Below are 11,618 nucleotides of genomic sequence, written 5' to 3' on the forward strand. Positions count from 1 at the left end.
GCGCCGTACCGGTTTTGTCGCGGATCTTCGGTTGGTCATAACTTCTTCGTTATAACTCGGATTTTGACGAGGTTTTATCCTACAAGTTTCTAACGAGATGATTTACAACATCAAATAATAAAATTTTACTTATTTAAAATTTTATATTTTCGTTAAATTTTCATTATTTGGCTATTAATTGGAATCTCATAAGACTTTCAATATTTTCTGAGTGATTCTAAACATAGTTTTACTTCATTGCTAGTAAAAACCATTTGTTAGAACTCAACACTCAATTTTATTCACTTTTAATAATAACAATACACAATTTTAGAATGTGTATGTTACAACTCAGCTCCTCACCACTGGAGCATCTATCTTGCCCTGTCGGCCATCCGTGATCCGCAAGGTCGCTGGAACTGGCGCCACCACTGGAGATCCTGATGTCAATGTCGGGCAGTTGGCCTTTTTATGGCGCTTCTGATTGCAACGAAAGCAAATGACGTCTGATGTCTTTACATATGCTATTTAATGAATAGAAAGACAAAGCTTGGATGATGCAATTACTTTCAGTAGTGTGTTTATCACTTGCTTCCAAAATGGAAGAGACTGAAGTACCCCCCCCCCCCCCCCCCCCCTCTTGATTTACAGGTCAAACATGTTTTTATAATAAAGATCTTGATTTTTTTTTTGTACTGTGATTTTAAACTTGATTTTGACATTGAGTATGTTAATGAATTTACAGGTTTGTGAATCAAGATTTGTTTTTGAATCAAAAACTATTCAGAAAATGGAGCTTCTTGTGTTGACCACATTGAAATGGAGGATGCAAACAGTGACTCCATTTTCTTTCATTGATGCTTTCATTGGGAAACTCGATTCTGATCAACCCATTTCACGATCTTTAATTTCAAGATCAACCCAACTTATATTATGCTTAACTAATGGTAATTAAAAAGTTAAAAGTTGCATTTTGTGTAATATGTTATGTGTTGCGATATGATTGAGTTGATGTGAAAGATGGCTAAAAATGATAATTTTCATCATGTAGGAATTCACTTCTTGGAATTTAAACCTTCTGAGATAGCAGCAGAAGTGGCAGTTGTTGTGGTTGGACAAACTCAAATTTCTGCCCTCTTTCAACATGTACAAAAGGTAATGATCATATAATGCCTTCTTTCTTTTGTACATTCTGCATGTTTAGTTGTATTTTTAGCTTAATTTGTTATCATGATGATATAAAAAGATTTAAATCTTTCATCTAAAAGCTAATATAATTCACAATCATGCTTTTATAGAATAAATGCAATATTTTTGATTACACAAAAATGAATAGTTCATGATCGTTTTTTTTGGAACACCGTTTTTCCCGACATCTCTTTAATGCATGTGTCATTTTAACTTGATTCTTTTTAAATTAACTTATAGACTTAATGCTTTTGTTAATATTGATCATGATAGATGAAGGCTTGCGATTGTCTTCATGACAAAGAGAATTGTTGCAACTACAAAGATGATACATATAATTTGGAAATGGAAAATAGGTTAAACAGCGTTGTGGTAAACTATGAAGAGTATTGAAACCGGATACAACTCTAAGTAGATGGAATTGAATGCAACAATGGCATACATGTCATGCCTTAATAGCAAACAAATTTGTAAGAAGTTTGAAATCTTTGTGGAATCTACCCTATTCTTGCATTGTGCTTTCATGCCTTCTCTTGGTTTAATGGAATTCCCTCCAACCATCGCAATGCGGGGATCCTTTCCTAGTTATTATTACAAAACAAAAATAAATATAGTGTATTTAGATATGTTGTAAAAAATAAGTTTTTAAATACACTTCTAGAGAAATATGTTTTTAAAATACATATTTGAATATATTTTTTGAAAACACGTTTCCAAAATACATTTTTAATTACGTTGTAAAAAATATGTTTTTATATAATAAATACTTTTTTAAAAACGTATATAAAAATATATTTTTAAAAACGTATTTAGAAACGTATTATTAAAATGTATTTTGAAAACGTATTTATATGTATAAATATGTATTTATATATTATTTATTGGATAATATTGATAAAATCGAATTTAACAAATAGTTTCTTTCTTTACGTTGTGAGTAATAATAATAATAATAATAATAATAATAATAATAATAATAATAATAATAAATTCCACACCTTTGTCGCATCATATATAAAAAATTAGAATTGAATATATAACTTTTTTTGTAGCTTAGGGGTTAAAGCTGTTAAGTTAAGGTTAAGAGGTTTTGTGTCCGATCCATACTACTTTAATTTTTCTTCTAGTTCGGTTGGTAAGAGCTGCCATGTCAGCAATTACCGGTTCAATTGGTAAATATGAGTCAAACTGTTTACATTAGCTGATATTCTGTCATTTTTCGTTAACAAAAATTAATTTGGGACTAAATCATAAACTGGGCCAAAAGTTTAGGATTTTTTCGGAAATTTCCCATTATTAATTTAATGTAATTAGATTGAAATTTTAAATTTTGAAATTTGAAATTGACAATTAATAGGTTGACAACTGGTATGATATATGATATAATATTAATGAGAAGTTGTGATACTATGACATTTGTCAATAGAAAAATAAACATATTCTTTTATTAAAATAGAAAGATATGATGTGATTTATGTATCATGTCATAAAACGTAGAAAAAACAAAAATACGTTGTTATTTACTATAAAAAACCAAACTTGCAATTTTTGAATCAAGTTATGAATTATAAAAAATAAAAAAGTTATTTTAACATTTCAACATATAGAATAACTCAAACAAAAAAGATATAACCCTAGTTGTATGTGTTTATTATTGGATATTTTTTGGCACATTTTGTCGGGTTTGTCCCTACAACGATTTTTTGGTCTCGTTATTAATAAGTGAATAAAAATTTATTTTTTTAAAGTTTCAGCTCTCGTTATTAATAAGTGAATAAAAATTTATCGGATTTTTATTACAGTACATACATTATTCACTTATGAATAAAACATATACTTAACATTTTTTATAGTTTAAGTATCGTTCAAATATACATATAACACGTAATAAAGTTTTCTTACTTAAAATATATTTTTTACATCATCTTTCGTCATATATTTTATTTATATTTGAATAAAACGTGTATTAATTGTCGTCATATATTATATTAATATATGAATAAAACATTTATCAGATTTTTGTTACAGTTAATTTGTTATTTATATAAAAATAATAGTATAAATGATACTTAAACTATAAAAAATTAATTATATATTTTTATTCATAAGTGAATAACGAATGTACTGTAACAAAAATTTGATGCATTTTTATTCACTTATCAATAACGATACCTGAAAATATAAAAAAAAAAATTATTTTATCTTAAAACTATATCAATATGGATGTCTAATTGTAGAGAATAAAAAATCATGAATTTTTGTATATTTAAAATCATTTTTCGATAAAAAGAGCTTCTTAAAAATTAAAAAATCGAAAAAACTATGTTTTGTGTATATTAAGATAATGATTAACGTAGTTTAAAGAAACATATTTTGTTGGAAAACACAGGGTATGACGAAGGCTTTTGCGGTAAAAATAAATACGTAGCTGAGAATGATTACCCCGTTCTCAACCTTTTTTATTTTCTCAATATATATATATATATATATATATATATATATATATATATATATATATATATATATATATATATATATATATATATATATATATATATATATAGATATATATATATATATATATATAGAGAGAGAGAGAGAGAGAGAATCAAGATCATGTGAGTATTTTTTTTAGGTGAGAACTCGAAAGGACAACTTAAAAAATTGAAAACAAATACAAAATCATAAAATCGAGCATAGTAGTATATTTGAAAGAAAAAATTAGAATTTTTTTTTTGAATCTTTAAAATTGAAACATGGATTATTTTTATGATCCATAATTCAATTTTAGTGATCCAAAGTTTTTTTTTTTCCAATTTTTTTCTATCCAATATACTGTAGTACTATGTTCAATTTTATTATTTGTATTTTTTAAAATTGTTCTTCACTGAAAAAAGACTCCTCATCGGAACCGGACACCATATATATATATATATATATATATATAATGCGGCGGCGATAAAGACGTATTTTAGAAATGGTTTTCTTACCGGAAATCTAATTAATAACTTTTATTATTATTTATTATTTAATAATCAATTTATCACTTTTAAATAAAATATGTCTCTTTAGACTTTATATTTATATTGTCATTTTGCTCCAAATTAAATTTATTAATAACCTTACTTAATTCAAGTCTTTAAATTTTTGGTAAGCATTAATGATTTATTTATCCATAAATGATTTGTACAAAAAACTTTGTAACGTATACATCTTAAACTTCAAGAAATAAGTTATATATATATATATATATATATATATATATATATATATATATATATATATATATATATATATATATATTGAGAGAGAGAGAGAGAGAAAGAGAGACGGAGAGAGAGAGATAGAGAGAGAGAGATGTTGGTTCAGTTGAAATTCAGAGAAAATTGAGATCTTTGATATTCAACATCAACCATATATTCTCATCTGCAACTCTAACGTGGCAGGACAGTTATATTCATAAATGATTATGCAACGTAGTATATTCCTTCCACCCACTCTACCGCAACTACTACCTCCACAGCCACTGTCGCTGCCACCATCACCATCTCTGCCAACAACCGACCCTACCACTTTCATCTCCATCACCTCTGCCACCGCCACCTCTTCCGCCACCAACCGCCATAATCATATATGATTAATCTCATAGTGAACAGACATATATATATATATATATATATATATATATATATATATATATATATATATATATATATATATATATATAATAATTTGAGATTTGGCATAGATGTTAAAACATGTACAATCGTATATGATTACACCTCACCTCTATGTCTTGTAATCATTTATGAGTAGGCATATCCTACCACATCAGGATGGAGCAACATATTAGAAATTCGTGGCTAATGTTGAATTTCCAAATCTCTAATTTTTATAGAATTTCAAAAGAACCATCATCATCATCTCTCTCTCACTCACTCTCACTCTTTCTTTCTTTCTTTCTCTCTCTCTCTCTCTCTCTATATATATATATATATATATATATATATATATATATATATATATATATATAAAGAGAGAGAGTTAAGTTATTTTGAGAACTCAAAGATGTATGAGTATCCGAGACCTCTTAATCCGTTCAATATTTTTTAAAACGAACACCACCATTTGTCTCCAAATGTTGTGTCTAAGTCATATCTAGGCTAAAATAACGACAATATTTTATGAAATGTACATATATACGTATATACGTACATTTTGTATTTTTGTCAACTATTTTCAAAACCAACTCAATAATAAGACTCCAATCTCAGCATTTGAAAGAACTGCAACACAAAAACGTCAAAAAAACTCAAATAATACATAAATGTGCATATAGGGATGTCAAAATTCCATGAAGGACCCAGTTCCCGTGGGATCCTGATTTCGTACGGGAAAATATTTTTTAAAAATTCCGAGGCGGGAGCGGAAGCGGAAGCGGGTGCGGGGGCGGGATTAAACCCTATTTTATTTTCAGGATCGGGGTCAGGGTGGGTATTTTCGTCCTGAAATACCCACGGGGGCGCTGTTTGTATATACATATATTATTTAATATATAGTTCATACATAAATATATATACCCATATAATCTAATTTCTAGGGTTTTGTAACTTTGTTTCTTTCCTTTTCTTTGGGATGCTGACACTGGAGTTTGATAAGAGAAATCAAAAATCGTTCCCTTCACTTCATTTCTTCACTTTGATACTTCCATCAATCTTCGTCTTCACTTGTTCTTGAGATTCTATAACACCCATACAAATCAAGAGAATTTAAAACTTTTTCAACCAATTAAAAACCATTAGTTGTGTTTTCAAAATTGTTTCATGTCATAGTATCTCAAAAATCAAAATCATAAAATGTGAGGAGCTGTACGATCACGCCTTCGCCTTCCTACGATCATCCGAAGTACCTGAAACGAAAACTGAAACTGTAAGCCCGAAGATTAGTGAGTTCCCCCAAAATACCGATACATAACAAATACTACACATAGTAACAACATGTAATAGGTCCACAACTCTACAAAATTGATTACCCCTGAGCCCACAGTATGAGTCTGGCTTGCCTTATAGGCCCCCAACTCATATCTGGCCCGCTCCCTCAGTTCTAGGACTGTAACGAAATGATTAACCCTCATTACGAGTCCGGTATGCTCTCCTGGCCCTCATCTCACATTTAGAATGCTTAGGAGTCCTCAATATGAGTTTGGCATCCCTCCCTGGCCCTCAGCTCATATCTGGCATACTCTAGGGTTTGTTGGTCAACCCCTTGGAGCAGTGCAACCTCAACCCTACCCATATAACATATCGACGCGTAACAGATAATGTTCGTACATATAATCACACAGTATCACAAGTAGTCCTACAGATCTACCAGCCTAGCATATCAAACTAATATGCATATCTAACTCATACTCAACATATCATAACTACTAGAATATCAATCCAATTGGTCGGCCTTGGTGCTTTAGACCCCTTAGTATAGTGATGATAACTTACCTCACAAATGTCAAACTGTAGTGATAAGGTCAAACTCTCGAATCACAACCATGAAATCCACCACCTATATTCACCATAAAACCACTTCCATAAATTCCCAATTTACTAGAATAACCCCAGAAGTCAAACTGGTCAACGCTTGGTCAAAGTCAAAGTCAAAGTCAAAGGTCAAGGTCAACAGTCCATGTTGACCCAACTCGTCGAGTGCAACTCACTGAATCATTGAGTCCTTCCAAAACTCGAGAAATCATGAAAACCCTAGTTGATTCGCCGAGTTTCTAGACAACTCGTTGAGTCCATGCGTGTCCAAAAGTCGGGAAAAACCCTAACTGACTCGTCGAGTCGTCTCACTGACTCGCCGAGTCCATGCAGAAACTAACAACGAACAAACTTCATCGGACTCGTCGAGTTCACCATGCAACTCATCCAGTCCATTCACTCTATTTCTCATACAAATTCTTTTTCGTGAAACCAAAGCTCCAAGCTGTAGATCTAGGCTCCTAGGGTGTGATTATCATGTAAAGTTGCTAACTTTACATGCATGCAAAGCTCCATGAAGCTAGAATACTCATAACTAGCCTTAGATGAAGGTTTTGGACATGAAGGAGAGCCAAAGCCTCATAAAGCTTTAGGCTTTATGCCCATGAGGGCCTAGAGGAATCGAGATCTGAAACTATGCCCTTGTGACAAGCTCAAATCCGAAAGTAACTCCATTTTTGCACCAAAATGCCCATATTCTCACTTAAGAAGGGATCTAATAAATGGAATACTAAGGCAAAGGCTGTTTACCTTTAAATGAAAGCCAAGACAATGCAGATACTGCATCTACCCTCTTCTTCTCGCTCCAAGCTTCTTCAATCAAAACCACCAAAAACACACTTTAGCCTCTCAAACATTCAAGAACAAGGTTTAGACTGATTAGGGTTTCTTCTATCTATCAAAAGGTGGTAAGCGGGCTGGAGAAAAGGACTTAAGGTCCTTTAAATAGGGTGAAAACCCTAAAAATTAGGGTTTCCATGCACAGCATCTACTCGTCGGGTCAGGGTCCTCCAACTTGTCGCGTAGGAGTCAAAAACCACGCAGGATGACTAGATTCTACACGACGAGTTGGGGCCTCCAACTCGTCGAGTTCCCTCAAAAAATGAATAAAAGGCTTTTAAAATATACATGGGAGTCGGGGTGTTATAATTCTCCCCCACTTGAACTAGACTTTGTCCTTGAAGTCTGTTGCGGTAAATAACTCTGGGTAAGGCTCTCGCATCTCTGCCTCCGGCTCCCAAGTCCAACCGGATCCCCACCGGTGCTGCCACTATACCTTTACCAATGGTACTTCCTTTTTCCTTAGAACCTTTACCTTCCTCTCAATAATGGCTACTTTCCTCTCCACGTAATTCAGGTGCTTGTCGACATATATGTCGTCTAATGATACCACTGCCTCCTCATATGATATGCACTTTCGCAACTGTGATACATGGAAAGTGCTGTGAATCTGATTGAGCTCCTCTGGGAGGTCTAGTCTATACGCCACCTTGCCAACCCTAAAAATGATCCTGAATGGCCCTATGTATCGGGGACCCAATTTCCCCCTCTACCTGAAGCGAATCACACCCTTCCAGGGCAAGACCTTCAGGAGTACCATGTCACCCACCAGGAACTCCAGCTCAAATCGGCTTCTGTCAGCGTAACTCGTATGCCGACTCTAAGCGGTCTGCAGCCACTGTTTGATCTTCTAAATCCTCTTGGTAGTATGTAGAACTACCTATGTCCGTCCCATCACTCTGTGACCGATTTCACCCCAATAGATTGGGATGTGACATCTCTGTCCATACAACAGCTCATATGGTAGAGCACCAATACTGGAATGAAAGTTGTTTTTGTAGGAGAACTCTGCAAGGGGTAGGTAGCAGTCCCAACTCCTATCGAAGTCGATAACACATGCTCTTAGCATATCCTTGAGAGTCTATATGGTCTACTTACTCCGGTCGTCTATATGTGGATGATAGGCTGTACTAAAGTGCAACCGCGTGCCTAGTTCCTCGTGGAACTTCTGCAAAAAATGGGAGGTTAATTGAACATCGCGCTCCGAGACAGTGGAGACCGGCACCCCATGGCAAGCAACCATCTCACGGATATCCAAGTCGGCCACTTCTCTGCCAATGAACGCTCCCGTATAGATAAAAAGTGTGTGCTCTTGGTCAATCGGTCCACGATGAACCAAATAGCATCATAGCCCTTCGCCGTTCTCGGCAGCTTGGTGATAAAATCCGTCGTGATTTGTTCCCACTTCTACATGGGAATCTCCAGGGGTTGCAGCTGGCCGTGTGACCTCTGGTGCTCGGCCTTGACTATTGTAACATCCATAAAAATCATGCCAAATTTAAACTTTTTAAAACATTTCAAAACCAATAATAATTACAAAACTTGTTTTCAAAATAGTATAGAGTCAGAGTATCCCAGAATCAAATTGTAAAAACATATGGAGGTGTACGATCACGCCTTGCCTTCCTGCGATCATCAGAAGTACCTGAAACAAAATCAACAACTGTAAACCCGAAGCTTAGTGAGTTCCCCCAAAATACCAACGCTATACAACAATATCAATAACATATAAACAAATAGCATGCATAATGAGTCTTCAGCCTGACTGGATTGCCTCACAGGGCCTTTAGACTATCTGGACCGTTCTCTGAGCCTTCGGCATGTCTGGACCGACTTGCAGGGCCTTCAGCCTATCCGGACCGCTCAAAGGGCCTTCAGCCTGACTAGTACGCCCTCCCAAGCTAGTAGTCTATCCAGTTTGCCCTGGGTATGTTGGACTTCAGCATAATGCAGGACCGCCTCAAACCAAATGCCAATAAAACAATCAGGTGCACATAAATATCATACGTTAGCATGTATATAACAGTCAAACTGATCTAACAGATCACTAAGCATAACAACATCCTATAACCAGGATACCAACCTAACCGATCACTAACATAGCGTTATCCTATATACCAGGATATCAGCCTAACCAGGTCAGTAAGCATATCACCATCCTAACTAATAGGATGCAAATCAATAAGCACATTATGCAATAAACTCGTATACAAATCCGAAAAGGGCGGCCATTGGCGCCTTAGACCCGGTTGATATAATGAGAAGAACTCACCTCACAAATGTCGAATTATATTGATAAGATCAAACTCTCGAATGAAACTCATGAACTCCACTACCTATATTCACCATAGGACCACTTCCATGAATTCCCAATTTACTAAAATACCCCCAGAAGTCAAACTGGTCAACCCTTGGTCAAAGTCAAAGTCAACATTTAAGGTCAACAGTCCATGTTGATCCAACTCGTCCAGTGCAATTTATCGACTCATCGAGTCCTTCCAGAACTCGAGAAATCATGAAAACCCTAGTTGACTCACTGAGTTTACAGAAAACTCATCGAGTCCATGTATGTCCGTAAATCGGGAAAACCATAACTGACTCATCTAGTCGTCTTACTAACTCGCCGAGTTCATGCAGAAACCAGCAATGGCCAATCTTCATCGGACTCACCGAGTTGACCATCCAACTCGTCGAGTCCCTTCAGCCCATTTCCCATTCAGATGTTTTTAAGCTACCCTAAATCTCCGAATTATAGATCTAGCTTCCTAAGGCACATATTCCATGTAAAGGTTCAAACTTTAGGTGCATGCAAGGTCTTAAAGGCTTAGAACACCAAAACCAAGTCTAGAATGAGGTTTAGGACATGGTGAGAGGTCAATACAAGGTAAGGTTGATAGCTTTACGATTTTGTTACCTTGAGGAGTCCAGATCTGAAGTTACAACTTCAGGTCATGGCCAATACCCAAAATAACTCCATAATAAATAGAAATAGCCCTAAACCTAGCATGAAGAGATCTAGCTTAAAGAAAAGTCAAGGTTACAACTTGTTACCTTCAAAATGAAGCCATGATGAAATAGAGTCAGATCCACAAGCTCTTCTTTGCTCCAAGCTCCTTAGACTTGAAGCCTTCTTCACAAACACCACTTTCCAAGCTTCTTAACACACAAAGATGGAGTAAAATCATGATTAGGGTTTTCTAAGATCAAGGGAGACAGTAAGGCAGGATGATGGAGGCTAATGACCCTTTAAATAGGGTGTAGAACCCTGGAAATTAGGGTTTCATTCTCCAGCTCCTACTCGTCGAATGAGGGTCCTCCGACTCGTCGAGTAGGTCCAATAATCCATGCGGGCTAAACCACTTCTACATGACGAGTTGGGGCAACCAACTCATCGAGTAGGTCCATGAACATGCATATACAGATTTAAAACTTATACCTAGGAGTCGGGGTGTTACAATTCTCCCCCACTTGAACTAGACTTCATCCTTGAAGTCTGCTGCGGCGAACAAATATGGATAGTGCTCTCGCATCTCTGCCTTCGGCTCCCACATCCACTCGGATCCCCTCCTATGCTCCCACTATACCTTTACTAGAGGTACTTTTTTGTTCCGTAGAACCTTTACCTTCCTCTCAACAGCGGCCACCGACCTCTCTACGTAATTCAGGCACTCATCAACCTGAATATCATCTAATGATACTACTACCTCCTCATCCGGTATACACTTTCACAACTGCGAAACGTTAAAAGTGCTATGAATCTGACTGAGCTCCTCTAGGAGGTCCAAACTATACGCCACCTTGCCAACCATGGCAATGATCCTGAATGGCCCTATGTATCGGGGATCCAATTTCCCCTCTTACTGCAGCGAATCACACCCTTCTAGGGCGAGACCTTCAGGTGTACCATGTCACCCACCAGGAAATCCTGCTCAGATTGGCGTCTGTCAGCATAACTCTTCTACCGACTCTGAGCGGTCTGCAGCCACTGTCTGATCTGCTGAATCCTCTCGGTAGTCTATAGAATTACCTCTGTCCATCCCATCACCCTGTGACCGACCGATTTCACCCAACAGACTG

General features: G+C 35.7%; 1 protein-coding gene across 1 annotated transcript; it reads left to right on the forward strand.

The window, feature by feature from the left end:
- Nucleotides 1–578: 578 nt before the first annotated feature.
- LOC145002894 (cyclin-D4-1-like) lies at nt 579–1,560 on the forward strand. Its single transcript, XM_078962076.1, has 4 exons — nt 579–593; nt 725–926; nt 1,031–1,134; nt 1,441–1,560. The coding sequence occupies exons 1-4, from the start codon at nt 579–581 to the stop codon at nt 1,558–1,560; spliced, it is 441 nt and encodes a 146-aa protein (XP_078818202.1).
- Nucleotides 1,561–11,618: the final 10,058 nt, after the last annotated feature.

Source organism: Lactuca saligna, chromosome 6 (genome assembly GCF_052625555.1).
Source record: "Lactuca saligna cultivar CGN05327 chromosome 6, ASM5262555v1, whole genome shotgun sequence".
Taxonomy (NCBI): Eukaryota; Viridiplantae; Streptophyta; class Magnoliopsida; order Asterales; family Asteraceae; genus Lactuca; species Lactuca saligna.

Bases quoted from the DNA above. Each gene is read 5' to 3' on its own strand.
- LOC145002894 (XM_078962076.1), top strand. The intron at 927-1,030 runs GTAATTAAAAAG...TTCATCATGTAG, and splicing joins TATATTATGCTTAACTAATG to GAATTCACTTCTTGGAATTT. The intron at 1,135-1,440 runs GTAATGATCATA...TGATCATGATAG, and splicing joins TCTTTCAACATGTACAAAAG to ATGAAGGCTTGCGATTGTCT.